General features: G+C 47.2%; 1 protein-coding gene across 1 annotated transcript in view; it reads right to left on the bottom strand.

Annotated features, from left to right (window-relative positions):
* The window catches only part of cdh24b (cadherin 24, type 2b), a gene marked incomplete at both ends in the record, with an annotated part of 663530 nt that overhangs the window by 58930 nt on the left and 587316 nt on the right, over positions 1-17284 (bottom strand). Inside the window, 2 exon segments of the mRNA XM_084312100.1 lie at positions 6470-6473; positions 6560-6696. Of these exon segments, the coding sequence (XP_084168226.1) occupies positions 6470-6473; positions 6560-6696 (141 nt within the window).

Genomic DNA, 17284 nt, shown 5'->3' with positions numbered 1-17284 from the left:
CGGAGCGTGTTTCATTCAAGCATAAATTAAAGCGTCTTTACGCATGGATTGTGGATGTGAATTATGAGGAATCTGAATCTGTGGATTGTTGAATTGTATCACTGTCACACGTTATTGTGATATTGTAACCTGTTATTGTAACTGGGATTGAAAAGGCTGAGAGAGAGCCTGGTTAAATTGATCGGCTCTCGCAGGGCGAAGCTGGGTGTGTTGCCTAGGCACAAGAATGAGTTGGATGCGCTGTTTGACGGACTTGATGATGTGGACCCTGGGAAAAGTGAATGAGGAATTGCAAGCATTTGATGTTTTGATGAATGAATTTGAGAAAATTCATCAATCTGTTCAAGCACTGTTATCTGATGATGAAAAAGAGGGTGATGGACATGACTGGTATAAACCAAAGATTAGAATATAGAATAGAATAAAAACACTTTTATTATCCAGAGGGAAATTTGACAGTCCAAAATCGCTCACATTAAACATTTAGACAGAACAAGCCACGAATACGAATAACAAAGCAAATTGCCTAAGAATAAGAATAGAATAAAATATACATTAAAAAAAATACAGTAAACATATACAGAAGTCTACAGTAGGCCTAGGTGTAATATTGCACAGTGTTGTTTCAAAGTAAGAGTCCAGGAAGATGGTAACTGTCACTCTGTGATCAGTGATGCAGTGAGGCACAGCGATGCATTATAAAGTCTGATGGCTGTTTGAATGAAGGACTTCCTGTGCCGTTCAGTGCTACATTTAGGGAGTGTGAGCCTACCACTGAACATGCTCCTCCTGTCAGCCAAGTCTGTGTATAATGGGTGGGTGGGGTTTTCCCTGATGCTTAGCAAGGGTCCTCCTCTCCTCCACCCTCGCTAGAGAGTCCAGCTCCACCCCAACCACGCTACTGGCCAGCTTATCCAGCCTGTTTGTGTCCCCTGCTCTCAGTCCGCTGCCCCAGCAGGTCACATCGTACAAGAAGGCGCCCGCCACCACCGACTCGTAGAACATCCTCAACATCCTTGTACAGACATTGAAGGATATCAGCCTTCTGAGGAAGTAGAGTCAGCTCTGACCCTTCTTGTACAGTGCTTCTGCATGTTTTGACCCGTTCAGTTTGTTGTCGATGTGCACACCGAGGTATGTGTAATCCTCCACCATGTCCACATCGACTCCCCTGATGGAAACGGGGGTCACAGATGTTCTCCTCCTCCTCCCCAGCTCCACCACCAGTTCCCTGGTCTTCGCCACATTTAGCTGCAGGTGGTTTTTATCGCACCATGTGACGAAGTCCACCACCAGTTCCAGGTATTCCCTCTCGTCACCGTCCTTTATACATCCCACTATCGCAGAGTCATCAGAAAACTTCTGAAGGTGGCAGGATTCTGATCGATAGTGGAAGTCGTTGGTGTAGACCAGCGGTTCCCAAACTTTTTTGGCCGTGCACCCCCTGTCACCTCCCGACCTAGCTGACGCACCCCCCAATGGGTTTCTGTTAGACATTTTTTTTGCTGGTCTCCGTGCACAAATTAAAAAATTTTTTCTCTCTTCCCACGGCGACTATGGATAAGGAATTTCTTAATTTAATTCAAATGTTCACCACAACATGGATGCATGTACTCTGCCAGCATGTTTAATATACATAATACTAAAGGTTTGACTAAGATTTGTATGAAATTTTATTGTAAATAAATATATATATATATATTTTTTTTACCAACATTAGCCTTTTCATGTCACGCACCACCTAGAGGGCGCTCGCGCACCACAAGGGGTGCGCGCACCACTGTTTGGGAACCACTGGTGTAGACAGTGAAGAGGAAGGGAGAGAGGACTGTCCCCTGCGGGGCCCCGGTGTTGCTGACCAGTCTGTCTGAGACACAGCTCCGTAGGCGCACGTACTGTGGTCTGCCCGTCAGATAGTCAACAACCCAGGACACCAGGGGGGCCTCTACCTGCATCGCCTCCAACTTCTCACCCAGCAGCCCAGGCTTTATGGTATCAAAAGCACTGGAGAAGTCAAATAACATGACTCTCACAGTGCTCCCTGGCTTGTCTAGGTGAGTGCATTAATTAATTAAATGCATTTATGGACGATGTTCAAGTTCAAGTTCAAGTTCTTTAATAGTTGTCATACAGAAGTACAGAATACTTTCATACAAAATGCTTCTTACTGTTACGCTCCAGAGACTGTGCTAGACAAGATAGTATCAAATAACATAATAACATAATATAGCATGAATTTAGAAGAAGAAAATGAGGTCACAGTGTTCGGTATAGACATATGTACAATGTTCTGAGTTACCATATAATATACAATACACAATACTATGCAGTGTACTAATGTACAGTACTATCTAGTGCAAAGCAGAAATGGGATGAGGTACAATTTTAGGTACAATTTACAGTAAGGTGTACAAGTTGTAGTGCAATCCTTCATCCATAAATATAAAGTGTGGGGAGTGGGTGCTACAGTGTGTTTGTTTAAAGTGGGTGTGTGCTATAAGTGTGTGGAGTGGGTGCTACAGTGTGTTTGTTTAAAGTGAGTGTGTGCGTGTGGATGTGTGTGCTATGTGCGTTTGGTGGTTGTTGTTGTGTAGTGTTCATTCATTGTTCGTTTAGCAGCCTGATGGCCTGGGGATAGAAGCTTCTTCTGAGTCTTTCTGTGCTCGCCTTGAGACTCCTGTATCGCTTGCCTGACCGCAGCAGTTCAAAGAGGCAGTTGTTCGGGTGACTGGAGTCTTTAATGATTCTCTTAGCCTTGCCCTTGCAACGCTTGTAGTAAATGTTCTGGAGGGTGGGGAGCCCCCCTCCAATTGTGCGTTCGGCTGAACGTGTCACTCTTTGTAGTCTGCTTTGGTCTTGTGCAGTGCTATTCCCAAACCAGGAGGTGATGTTGCCGGTCAAGATGCTCTCTATTGTACATGAGTAGAAGTTCTTAAGGATCTTCTGGCTGACTTGGAACTTCCTTAGGCGCCTGAGGAAGTAGAGGCGTTGTCGTGCCTTCTTCACAACACTGTTAATGTGTGTGGTCCATGTCAAGTCCTCGGATATGTAGGCTCCGAGGTACTTAAAGCTGTTGACTCTCTCAACCGGTGCCCCGTCGATGCTGAGGGGGCTGTAGTCCTTGACCCCCGACCTCCTGAAGTCCACAATCATCTCCTTTGTTTTGCTGACGTTCAGGGAGAGGCTGTTTTCCTGGCACCATCCCGCCAGGACCTTGACCTCTTCCAGGTAGGCCCTCTCGTCGTTGGCAGAGATCAGGCCCACCACCACTGTGTCGTCAGCAAATTTGACGATTGTATTGCTACTCCGCTGAGCCACACAGTCGTGTGTGTACAGGGAGTAGAGGAGGGGACTCAGAACACAGCCCTGGGGGGCCCCTATGTTGAGGGTGATGGATGAGGAGGTGCAGTTGCCTGCTCTCACCACCTGGGGTCTGCCAGTCAGGAAGTCCAAGACCCACTGGCAGAGGTCATAGCCCAAGCCCAGGTCCCTGAGCTTGGCTATGAGTATGGAGGGGACTATGGTATTGAATGCCGAGCTGTAGTCGATGAATAGCATTCTCACATAGTTCCCCTGCCTCTTGTCCAGGTGTGATGCTGCTGTGTGCAGCACATGGGATATGGCGTCCTCCGTGGACCTGTTGGGGCGGTATGCAAATTGCAGGGGGTCCATGTTGATGGGGAGGGAGGAGCAGATGTAGCCCTTTACTAGCTTCTCGAAGCACTTCATGGCTATGGAGGTGAGAGCTACAGGGCGGTAGTCGTTGAGGCAAGCAGGCTTGGATTTTTTGGGTACAGGGATAATAGTGGACTTCTTCAGGCAGGTGGGGATGACAGCCTGTTCTAAGGACAGGTTAAATATGTCAGTGAATACTGGGGCCAGTTGGTCGTCACAGACTTTTAGGACGCGGCCGGGGATGCCGTCTGGACCTGCTGCCTTCCTGATATTCACTTTTTTAAAGGTCCGCCTCACCTCATGCTTTGTTACCCTGAACACTGCGCCTCCATCAGCAGCCGACCCCCCCCCCCCCCATTGCCGAGGCTTGTGAGCTGGTGTTGTTATTACCAGCATCAAACCTCGCATAGAAGGTATTGAGGTCATTTGCTAAGGAGATGTCACTGTTCAGTTTGAGGGAGGCGCCTTTGTAGTCTGTCATCGTTTTGAGCCCCTGCCACATAGCTCTAGAGTCAGCTTGTTCAAACTGGAGTTCAATTTTATCCCTGTAGCGTCGTTTGGCCTCTGACACTGTCCTCCTTACGTTGTATCGCGCCACCTTGTGGTCATTCATGTTGCCTGCCTCTAGGCCGTCGTTGTATGCTTTGGTGCGCTCTCTCAGAGCTTCACGGACGGATTTGTCTACCCAGGGTTTTTGATTTGGGTAAACTTTCATTTTGGTAGTGGGGATTGTTTCTTTCACCCTAGTACAAACATAGTCCAGCACTGTCTCCGTGTAGGCATTAATGTTATCTGTGTCGCGGAACACATTCCAGTCTGTGTGGTGAAACACTGACCGGATCGTCTCCTCTGACGTCACATCCCATTTCTGCACCTCTCGCGAGACTACGGGAGTACTTTTAATTCTCTGTCTGTACTTTGGTGAAAGAAAAATGGATGCGTGATCTGACTTACCGAAGCCACTATCAGAATGAGCCTTGTAGCCACCTTTAAATTGCGTGTAACAGTGATCTAGGATGTTACCGCCTCTGGTGTTGCAAGTCACATGCTGATAGAAGTCAGGCAATACCTTTCTCAGATTGGCGCTATTGAAATCTCCCAGAACTAAAATGGCGGCGTTAACATTCGCCACTTGGATTCTATTTACCTCGTTGTGTAGTCTGGAGAGCGCAACCTTGTTGCTGGCTTGCGGTGGAATATACACTCCGACCAGGACGATCGCCGTTAACTCCCTCGGGAGGAAGAAAGGACTACACTTGATGGTTATATATTCCAGTTCTGGGGAGCAGTGGTTGGATAATTCCTTCACGTTAGTTGGGTCGCTCCAATTTTTGTTAAACATGAAGGCAATACCTCCTCCACGTTGTTTACCGGACTCTGCTGATGTCCGATCCTTGCGATGGATAAAGAAGTGATCAGCCGGTTGAATTGCGTGGTCTGGGACGTCCGGCGTCAACCACGTCTCGGTGAAGCAGAGGACGTTGCAGTCCCTAACGTCTCTTTGATATTGAATCCTTGCTCGGATGTCATCCAGTTTATTGTCAATTGATTGTACATTGGCTAGCAATATACTGGGCAGTGGTGTACGGTGGCGTCTGGATCTCAGCCTGTTACGGATCCCAGCCCTCTTCCCTCGCCGTCTGGTTCCTCTGTTCCTGGGGTCTAGGAACAAAGGATCTGGTCCTGATCTCCGGAGAATTTCTTCAGGCCATTGATGCGGTTCGGAAAGCTGATCTAGTGAGTAATCCAGTTGGTAAGTTTCCCGTAATCCAATGTCTATGAGTGACTGACGGTCATATACATTAAATGCACCAACAGTTGGTACGAACAAAACTCTAAAAACTATAAATATTAACAAAAGTAAACACAGTCTCGACGGAGCGAACAGAGAGGCAGCCGGTCGGAGCAGCGCCATCATTCGATGTCCGAAACAGATTAAAACCTGGTTACTAGTGAAACTGTTAATAGCCTCAAAGCCTCTCTGACACGTTATTTCGGGGGTCACACCTTGAAAACTTTGGGAACCATGTATTTATATAGTACAATACATGATACCTAAGCGCATACAGTACAGATATCCTCATACATATCTATTCATTCTTATAAATTAGATACGCTAGATATTTGATCTACTTATTCTGAAAAAGTTGAAATAATAAATAATATACATTTGCCCAACACTTACGCATTTAACTTGTCGGCGATATTTTGCCATGCTTCTTGTCTTGCTCTCGCAGCGGTGGTGGTGTTTGATTTTGCCATGATTATGGTCTTATATTCCTCATAAGCCTTCATTATTATCTCCTGCTAGTCAGAGTTGAAAAAAGACGCTCTTGCTTTGACTGGAGTTACCATTATTCCGTTAGAAAATCAGGATTTCAGCGATCGACACCTCCCCCGTTTCAGGTAATGTGGCCACGCGCAATTATCCTGATTACTGAAGTCTGGTTCGAATTAACAAGATTGTTTGAGCCTGAATGAGCCTTCGAGAAACCGAGATAGCCTGACTTCAATCATCGGGTTAATTTAAGCACCTGGCTAATGGGACTTTTGATCGACTTAGTTGAACCAGGTACGGGGAACATGGCTGAGCTCTCTGGGGATAACAACAACAACAACAACAACAACAACAACAACAACAACAACACAACAACAACCTGACCGCTCTGGGAAAAACAACAACACAACAACAACCTGACCTCTCTGGGAACAACAACAACAACAACAACAACAACAACAACAACAACAACAACAACAACAACAACAACAACAACAACACAACAACAGCGCTGACCTCTCTGGGAATAACAACAACAACAACAACAACAACAACAACAACAACAACAACAACAACAACAACAACAACAACAACACCAGCGCTGACCTCTCTGGGTGGCGATGACGGTGATGTTATGCCACACCTCGCGCTCGCGGTCCAGCTCCACGCCGGTGGTGATGAGGCCCGTGTCTGGAGCGATCCGGAACAGAGCCTCCGGGTCCGACTGGGGGTTTATGGAGAACCTGGGAGACAGGCGGGGGAGGGAGGGAGGGAGGGAGGGAGGGAGGGAGGGAGGGAGGGAGGGAGGGAGGGAGGGAGGGAGGGAGGGAGGGAGGGAGCGAGAGAGAAGGGTCAGAACAGTTAACCCTTTAATCGTCAATGACGTGTTTAGACATCATTCCTCGCCATGCGTAATCTGCCAATGACGTCGTACAGCGTCTTTGAGATCAATATTTAAAAAATATGTCATGGCAATCATATTTCACCCACAGAGACTTGACGGGTGCTGTAGATCTCCTCTCAACTCTCCAACGGTTCAAGACCGCCATCTGGTTGCCAAAACCGGAAGTGAGCGGCCGGAAGTGGTGCTCACCCATATTTCGTCCGGCCACTCGCTATCGCTCGCGGGACTCCATCTCGACACACTGGATGCCATAATTCTATAAACAACGTTATTTGGACGTATATAGTATTATACAACCTGGAAATGGATCGCATATATCAACATCCCATAATAACAATCTTTTTGCTCCACGCTCATCACCCAACGCTACGAGAAGACTGGGGTGAGTTTCAGCCTGTTTGTTTACCATTTTAGATACAAACTGCTATGATCAACATATCACCCATACTACATGATTCATTTAACCTCGGTCATTGCATTATAAACGACCCCCCCCCCCCCCCTCCGGTCAACATCAGATGATGAGTCATGACGTTTAGGACCCGAAAGTACACGACCCGAAAGTACTCTTGTCGATCTGCGAGACATAACACATTATCCAGAATAGATTATGTCTTTGCATCCCTGAGACTATTTGATAAATATGAAGTGGAAATGATACCCAATGCACTATCAGATCACTGTTATTTACTACTAAAAGTAACATTTGGTATACTATCTTCCCGAGCCCCAAGATGGCGATTTAAATCGATGCTGCTTAATAACAAGGAATTCATTACACAACTCAAAGAAGCTCTTATAGTATTCCTACGGGAGAATGCAAACTCGGTGCAAGACCCCAGAATAATATGGATGTCGGTAAAGGGAATGATCAAGGATTTCACTGATAGCTTTTCCTCCAAAATGCGCAAGAATCAATGCACAGAACTGTCTGAACTGGAAACGCTTTACTCAACATTATTTAATTCTTTAAAATACAACAACTCAACTCGACTAGAAAATCAAGTTAACGTACTAAAAAAAGAGATCAAGGCCATATACAGACAACAATCGGAAATACAAATACGCAGCACAAGACAACAGCAGTACTCCCAAGGTTCTAAACCTAGTCACCTATTAGCCATGCGATTAAGAATTAATGCAACATTTGCAGATATAACTACCATTAGAGCACAACAAGTACTTGAAACAGACCCTGAAAAAATAAACGATACATTCAAAGAATTCTACTCCGACTTATATAAATCAGAAACGACCTTCGATCAAGACAAAATGGACACATATCTTAATCAAATTATTCTCCCTAAACTTTCAGAGGATGACGCTAAACAGTTAGAAACACCGATCACACTAGAGGAACTCAAGAAGGCCATATCCGAAATGCAAAGTGGTAAGGCTCCTGGAATAGACGGTATCCCACCAGAAATGTACCTTTCTTGTTGGGACATAATTGGACCCTTATTACTAAATATGATCTTATACTCAGTCAAGGAGGGGAACTTCCATAAAAACGACAATATTGCACTCATAACAGTCCTTCTCAAAAAAGACAAAGACCCCACCGAGTGCGGTAGTTACAGACCATTAAGCCTCCTCGGAACCGATATCAAACTATACTCTAAGGTATTAGCCATCAGATTACAAAAGCATATGACGTCTTTAGTTCATCCGGACCAAACTGGCTTCATAAGAGGCCGCCTGATCGCTGATAACATAAGACGAATACTGCACGTACTAGATGCCGACAAGGACGACACCATACCTAAGGCGATGCTGTCCCTGGATGCAATGAAAGCTTTTGATAGGCTGGAATGGTCATATCTATGGGCAGTATTAGAAAGGATGGGGTTAGGAAAAGGATTCATTGATATGATTAAAGTATTATACAAAGACCCATCGGCCATGATTACAACAGGTACAATCATCTCCAAAATCTTTCCGGTATCACGCTCAGCTATTCGATCTATCATTAGAGCCCTTAGCACAATATATAAGACAATCCCAATCCATAGAACCAATCGTAATCAAGGGCACACAACATACAATTTGTTTATATGCGGACGACGTAATACTGTTCATGCAAAACCCCAACACCACATTGCCTCATCTGCTCAAGTTGATTGAGAACTTTGGTGACTTATCGGGATTTAAGATAAATTGGCCGAAGTCGGCTTTCCTTCCACTTAACACCCCTGCAAAAAAAGATATAACCCTCCCAGGAGAGATACATATGGTAAAACATTTTAGATGCTTGGGAGTGGAAATATTCCCCACCATAAGACAAACGGTGAAGCACAATTACACAAAAATCCAAAACAAAATCAAAGACGACCTTGATAGATGGGCAAAACTTAAAAACTCAGTACAGGCACGGATATCAATAGTTAAGATGGACGTACTACCTAGAATCAACTTCTTCAGTTCAATGCTACCGTTACCCCCTCCAGAGGGTTACTGGAAAAGATTACACTCCTCCACATACAAATTTATTTGGAATAACAAACCACCACGTATAAAAAGATCCACCACACAGAGAAATAAAGCAGACGGTGGCATGGCATTTCCAGATTTTTTCCATTATTTTAAGGCGTACACATTAAGACCATTGACAACATGGTTTGATCCCCAAGCATTAGTATCCTGGAGAAAATTAGAAGAAAACATAATAGCCCCACATAGACTGAAGGACATAGCATACACTAAACTACCAATCAAGCACTGTGAACGGAAATTTGGCCCCATAATTACTCATGCGATCCGGATATGGCGTGAAACACAAAAAAAATATCCTAACCCACATAAATGGCACAATCATACTCCCTTATTCAACAACAATGCACTCTTAATTGAAAAACGACCTATAAGATTCCCTATATGGGAAGAGCAAGGCATACACTCATTAGGGGATGTTTTTAACAAACAGGGTTTTTGTAGTTATGGAGAAATATGCAAAAAATGTAATCTCACCAAGTCCACATGGCTTTTTTACATACAGTTACGGCTATGTTTGAAGTCTCACGGTGTTCCATTAGACATACCAATTGAACACCACAGATACCACAAATTATTCTATGAAAGAGAGACATCGAGAGGTTTTGTTTCAGATTTTTATCATCAATTACTAACGTCCTCGTATGAAACCCTCCAACTAGACTCTGTCTGGAGGAGGGATATACCAGACCTGGAAAGTGACTTTGATTGGCAAGGAGCCTGGGCAAATGTCCGACTTACATCAAGGAACCCGGACCATCAACAAATCAATCTTAACTATATTCACAGGACATACTTGACTCCTATAAGACTGAACAGAATGGGTCTTAAACAAGACTCCAAATGCTCCCAATGTACAAATGGGGACGAAGGGACATTTATGCACATGTATTGGGACTGCCCACCAGTTAAGATATTCTGGAAAGATGTGACCTAACAATTATCAAAACTCGTATCTTGGAATATACCTGTACACCCCTCTGTATTACTATTGAATGATGTTTTTGAGTTTGCAGTACATCCACAGCTAAAGAGATTGGTTTTATCGGGTATCACAGTAGCTAAAAAGCTGATAGCATCACGCTGGTTTCAACCGGAAAAAATGTGCCGGAAAGTTTGGTTTCTTACATATCTCGATGTGATTTATCAAGAAATATCTACAGCAAGAATTCTGGGTCTCAATGAATCCAAAATGACAATGTGGTTAGAAGTGGTGGAGAGAATAAAAGCTAGCTTATAATGGTAGTGTCTGGTTAGGAGCGAGGGATAATGGAGGTACTATCCAAAGAGGGGTCCGGGAGGGGGGGGGTTCGAGCTGGAGCATATGTGTGTAGGTTTTTAGATAACAGGTATTAGAGGTATATCCTGTATAAGACATTGGTATAAATGGTAATTTCGTTGGATATACACTGTGTATTAATGCTTGTGTATCTTATCGTGTGTTGTCATGTTTGTTTATATGTGTGTTTAAAAAAAAATACTCTTTTGAAATGTGGACGCTGAGGAAGATGCTGAAGATAACATGGAAGGATAAGATCAAGAATGCGGAGGTACTGAGAAGAGCGGATATGCAAGGAGGACAGCTGCTGGAGAGGTTGAAAAAGAGAAAGATGGAGTTGTGCGGGCATGTTGTGAGAGGATCCAGCGGGGAGATTTTCAAGAAGGTGGTGATGGGGAAGGTGGATGGAAAGAGAGGAAGTGGAAGACCAAGAAGAGGCTGGGTAGACAATGTCTGTGATTGGAGCGGAGTGAGAGGCTGAGTCAAGGAGTTGGAGAGAAGAAGTGGGGACAGAATGGGTTAGAGAGTGATAGGCAACCTTCGGAACGAAGAAGCCACCTAATGATGATGGTGCTCTCAGGTGGATGGGGAGAGCATTCCATAGTCTGGGCGCGGCCGAGCAGAAGGCTCAATCGCCCATGGTGTGCAGCTTTGTTACGATTCTGGTTCTTGACTACGGTCGGGAACCACCCACCTTCTCTGTCATCTGTCACTTGATTGCTGTCACTTGTTTTTCCCTGTCATTTAGTGCTGTCACTTAGGGGTTAGCTTCTGATTGGCTGTCACGGGGGTGTGTGTGGAATGTTGGTATTTGGTGGCTATGTAACATTCCTTTCCTCTGCTTGTCATTTGTCAGGTCTTCACTATAGGCGTTCGGAGATAACGTGGCCGGTTACAGTTCTGGACCACCACTAAGCTCCATTATCTATTCTCTCTTTCCCTTGGCATAGTATCCTAGTATTACTCTTTGTGTTCTTTACTATTAAAGTCGAACCTGTTCAAGAGTATACCTTCTCCGTCCCTGTGATTGCCTACAACAATTGGAACTCACCTACCTCCATCCTGACAGAAGACCTGACCATCAGAGTTCCATGGAGGCAATCATGGAGATGCTCCGGGAACAAACGAGTGCACAGGAGCGCATGGAGGAACACCAACATCTGGTCAGCGCCGAGTTGGTTCGGCTGGGCGGGATCGTCAGCGCGTCGCAGGAGACGGCGCAGTCGGCGCTCCTCACAGCCCAGCAGGCAAATTTTTACTGGCGCTTTATTCGCAACTTTAGCGCCTTAGCCAATCCGTTAACAGCTCTCACTAAGGCCTCTCTCCCTGGCTTTGAATGGTCGCCTAGGATAGAGTCGGCCTTCTGCAATCTCAAACGTCGGTTTACATCCGCTCCTGTATTGATCCGCCACGATGCGGAGGTTCCGTTCATTGTGGAGGTGGATGCCTCTGACATCGCGGTGGGGGGGGTGCTCTCTCAGAGGTGCTTAAAGGATGGGAAAGTGCACCCGTGTGCTTTTTTTTCTCACCGTCTGTCACCAGCCGAGCGCAACTACGACGTGGGTAATCAGGAGTTGTTGGCTATCAAATTGGCACTGGAGGAATGGAGACATTGGTTGGAGGGTGCGGCACATCCTTTCATTGTTTGGACCGATCATAAGAACTTGGCTTACATCCAAGGGGCTAAACGCCTTAAAGCTCGCCAGGCCAGGTGGGCGTTATTCTTCACACGATTTCGATTTACCATCTCCTATAGGCCCGGGTCCAAGAATATCAAACCCGATGCGTTATCGCGCCAGTTTGATCTTCCTGGCCGGGAGGAGCAGCCCCATCCCATTATTCCACCGGCCTTGATTTTGGCACCCGTGTCTTGGGGCATAAATAAGGTGGTAAGGTCGGCGCTGACGTGGGAGCCCGACCCTGGCGGGGGCCCTCCGGGGCGGTCATATGTGCCCAAGGCGGCACGCTCACGTTTGCTGCAGTGGGCACATGCCTCATCCCTCACCAACCACCCTGGGGCCACCAGGACCCTGGAATTTATCCGTAGGAGGTTCTGGTGGCCGACAGTGGAGGGGGATACGCGTTCCTTTGTGGTGGCCTGCCCGATGTGCGCGCGCAGTAAGACCTCTCGCCGTGCACCGGTAGGTCTCCTCCGGCCACTTCCTATTCCTAAACGGCCCTGGTCGCACATATCCCTGGACTTTATTGCTGGCCTCCCCCTTTCGGACGGGTTCACCGCCATTTTGGTGGTGGTGGACCAGTTCTCGAAGGCGGCTCACATTGTTCCTCTCCCCAAGCTTCCATCGGCCCGAGAGACTGCTGATCTGGTGATACAGCATGTCTTTCGGGTCCACAGGCTTCCGGTGGATATCGTGTCAGACCGGGGTCCTCAGTTCACTTCCAGGTTCTGGAAGGCGTTTGCCGCCGGTCTCGGCGCCTCCGTCAGCCTTTCATCTGGGTTTCATCCGCAGTCAAGCGGGCAGACGGAGCGCGTCAACCAGGACCTGGAGGGGGTCTTGAGATGTTACGTTGCCGGGCAGTGGAGTAGGAGGTTGACATGGGCTGAGTACGCGCATAATACCCTCCTATCCTCCTCTACCGGTATGTCTCCCTTTCAGTGTCAGTATGGTTTTCAACCTCCTTTGTTTCACCAGCAGGAGCAGGAGGCGGAGGTGCCCTCGGCCCAGGCACATGTGGCTCGCTGCCGCAGGTCGTGGAAGCGGGTCTGGGCGGCGCTACAGAAGGTTTCGGTTAGTACCCAGCGGCAGGCTAACCGCAAGCGTCGTCCGGCTCCGGTTTACCGTCCTGGGCAGCGGGTTTGGCTTTCCACCTGGGATCTCCCTCTCCGGGTGGAATCCAGGAAGCTGGCTCCTCGTTTTATAGGGCCCTTTAAAGTGGTATGTCAGGTGAATCCTGTGGCTTACAGGCTACGGCTTCCGAGCTCTATGAGGGTTCATCCGACGTTTCATGTGTCCCTGTTGAAGCCGTTCCTCTCATCGCCCTTGGCCCCGCCACTGCCTACGGTTCCTCTGCCTCGGTTTATGGGTGGTCAGCCCATTTACACGGTGCGGAGGATACTGGGTTGTAGGCGGAGGGGTAGGGGGTTACAGTTCTTGGTGGATTGGAAGGGGTACAGGATAGAAGAGCGTTCTTGGGTGCCTCAAAGGGATATTTTAGATCCCAGCCTGATCGTTGATTTCCGGCGGCTGAATCCCGAGGCCCCCAGGTGAACGTCTGGTGCCGTTCGTCAGGGGAGGGTACTGTTATGATTCTGGTTCTTGACTACGGTCGGGAACCACCCACATTCTCTGTCATCTGTCACTTGATTGCTGTCACTTGTTTTTCCCTGTCATTTAGTGCTGTCACTTAGGGGTTGGCTTCTGATTGGCTGTCACGGGGGTGTGTGTGGAATGTTGGTATTTGGTGGCTATGTAACATTCCTTTCCTCTGCTTGTCATTCGTCAGGTCTTCACTATAGGCGTTCGGAGATAACGCGGCCGGTTCCAGTTCTGGACCACCACTAAGCTCCATTATCTATTCTCTCTTTCCCTTGCCTTGGCATAGTATCCTAGTATTACTCTTTGTGTTCTTTACAATTAAAGTCGAACCTGTTCAAGAGTATACCTTCTCCATCCCTGTGATTGCCTACAACAATTGGAACTCACCTACCTCAATCCTGACACAGCTTAGTCCTGGGGGCTTTGAGGAGGTAGGATGTGCCAGAGCGGAGGGGGCGTGAGGAGGACTGGGGGGTGAGGAGTTCCTTGAGGTAGGCAGGGGCACCACCGTGTACACACTGGTGATTGAGGAGGGATACCTTGTACTCGATCCTGTGTTCCACGGGGAGCCAGTGTAGTGATCTGAGGGTGGGGGTGATGTGGTCATGTTTGCGCACCCTCATCAGGATCCTAGCAGCCCTATTCTGGATGGATTGCAGTTTTTGAATGCTTTTACTAGGGATCCCGATCAGGGGCGGGGCTAGGGGGTGGCTACTTGGGCTCAAGCCCCGAATGTTTTCTGAAAAGCCATGAATCTACTTTAAAAAAAAAGAAAAAAATTAAATGTTTTGTGTGCAATTAATCATTGTTCCATGAAAATATGTTTGCACCAGATTTAGCAGAAGCTAATTTCCATCTGTAGTCTATCCAGCTGCTAACTGTATTTGAGTGAGTTAAGTCTTGGTGTTATGGTAGACTCAGACCTAAGCTTTAAATCACAATCAACAAGTTGACAAAAACATTATTCTTCCACCTTAGAAACATAGCTAATGTACGGCCATTTATAAATCAAAAGGACGCTGAAAACCAGATCCATGTGTTGAAGTTAGATGTTTTGTATGATTGCATGTAACTGTCTAACTGTTTCCATAAGAGGGCGCTATAGGCGTAGCTATTGTAGCTGACGCCAGGTGAGAAGTATAAAAGGAGATGTTACCTCACCCTTCACTCTCTTCCTCCGTCGCTCTCACAAGAGAAGGACTCATGTGTACTGTTGGGTGCAATGTGAAATAAACCACACCAAAGGCTAAAGAGAAACCTTGTCGTCATGAACACATTATTGTCGCTCCATAGCTGACTCTGTCAACAGGTTATGGGCCCAGATCACGCAGGGGCGAAATAATAAGGGTAGCAAGTTTAGCTGAAGTATAGGCTAGTTTAGCACCGGGAGAACCGCGTGGCTAAGGCTAAGCTAACGGGAGCTAAAGCTACGCCTACCATCAAAAAGGGATGGCGACCAAAGGAAAGAGCAAATGGCCCTCGTTCAACAGAAGAGCAGAGGACTATGAGCTCTGGGAAGAGCGAATGTTGTGCTGCATGCACGGTGTGGGACTGAAGACAACGATCTTGATGGTCCCCACGGGAGAAGTAACGGCGGCCGTGCGAGCCCTGGACACCAAGCAAAATGCCGACGCATACTGCGAGTTAGCACCACTGCTAGACGACACAAGCTTGGGGCTGATATTCCGCGACACTAACGACAAAGGCCGAGAGAGCCTGAAAGTGTTGAGAGAACATTATATCGGACGGGGAAGACCCCGAATCGTATCCCTCTACATAACACTAACCGCGCTGAAGAAGGCGCACACCGAGACTGTGACCGAATACGTCATCAGAGCTGAGCAGATCATTACGGCGCTTAAGAGTGCAGGAGAAGCACCAAGCAATGGACTAATGATGGCGATGGTTATGAGAGGACTACCGGAGCTGTACAAACCGTTCACACTACTGGTGACACACGGTTCAGCGGACATGTCACTGGGAGAGTTCAAGGCCAAGTTGCGGAAATTTGAGGCCTCAGAAGACACACACCCAGTCGCCGCGGAGGCGGGAGAGAGGGTGCTGAAGGCCCGGGCGGCACCGAGAGAGAAGACCAGACCCACGACGGAGCTGGCATGTTGGCGATGCGGAGAAAAGGGGCACTGGAAAGATAACTGCACAAAGACTGTTTGGTGTAGCTTCTGCAAATCCACGGGGCACACAGACAAAGTGTGTAGAAAGAAACGCGACCAGAGCGCACGGTACGCGCATGGACAAGATGGCGGCTGTGGACAAGATGACGACGACGGTGGACGTGAGACGAGTCGAGACGACGCCCGGAGAGTAGCGGGACAAGAGGACTTCATCTTCGGGGCGCAGACAGCGTACGTCACCCAGCCAACGCAGCAGCAGCAGGCCCAAAGGAAGGGACTGATCGTGGACACAGGTGCGTCGTCCCACGTCATCAATGACAGGAATCGATTTAAGAACTCTGACAACACCTTCGAGCCGGAGAGACACAGCATGGAGCTGGCAGACGGGAAGCGCACTTACGGGTTGGCGCAAGGGAGAGGAGACGCACAGGTATGCCTCATAGACAGTGAGGGGCGGCGGTGTACAGTGACGTTAAAGAACGTTCTCTACATACCCTCGTTCCCACAAGAACTATTCTCTGTAAAATCTGCTACTGCAAACGGAGCCAAAGTGTTCTTCAATGAAGGTAAAGATGTTCTTGTAGAGCCTAACGGTACACGATTTAACATAGAGGTGTACAAAATAATGTATTATCTACAAACAGAGTGTAATGATGACGATAAGTGTAATAATAATGATATATGTAATGTGACTGTCAGTCACGATATTCAGACATGGCATGAGATCATGGGTCATTGTAATTATGAGGATTTACTGAAACTGCAAGCAGTGACAGAAGGCATGCACATTAAAGGTGAAAAGCGTAGACCTGACAAAGAATGTGAAGTGTGCATAAAGGGGAAGTTCACTCTATCGAGAAACAGAAGTCCCACAGAAAAAGGAAAGGTACCACTTGCGCTAGTTAACACAGATCTAGCCGGTCCAGTAAGCAACAAGTCCATAGGTGGCTTTAAATATGTACAGTATTTTACAGATGTGTGTACAGGGGCAGTGTTTGTTTACTTTCTCAAAGCAAAGAGTGACACACTCCAGGCCACGGAGAAATTCCTTGCAGACGTAGCCCCTTATGGCAACATAAGATGCTTGAGGTCCGACAACGGAACCGAGTTCACAAATAGAGAGTTCCAATCACTGTTGAGAAGGAACAAGATAAGACACGAGACGTCATGTCCGTACTCCCCGCACCAGAATGGGGTGGCAGAGAGGGAAGGACGTACTCTTTTTGAAATGGCTAGGTGTAACCTAAT

The sequence above is a fragment of the Notolepis coatsorum genome (assembly GCF_963971535.1).
Source record: "Notolepis coatsorum genome assembly, chromosome: 4".
NCBI classification, from domain to species: domain Eukaryota; kingdom Metazoa; phylum Chordata; class Actinopteri; order Aulopiformes; family Paralepididae; genus Notolepis; species Notolepis coatsorum.
This window is presented reverse-complemented; position numbering and strand designations above follow the sequence as displayed.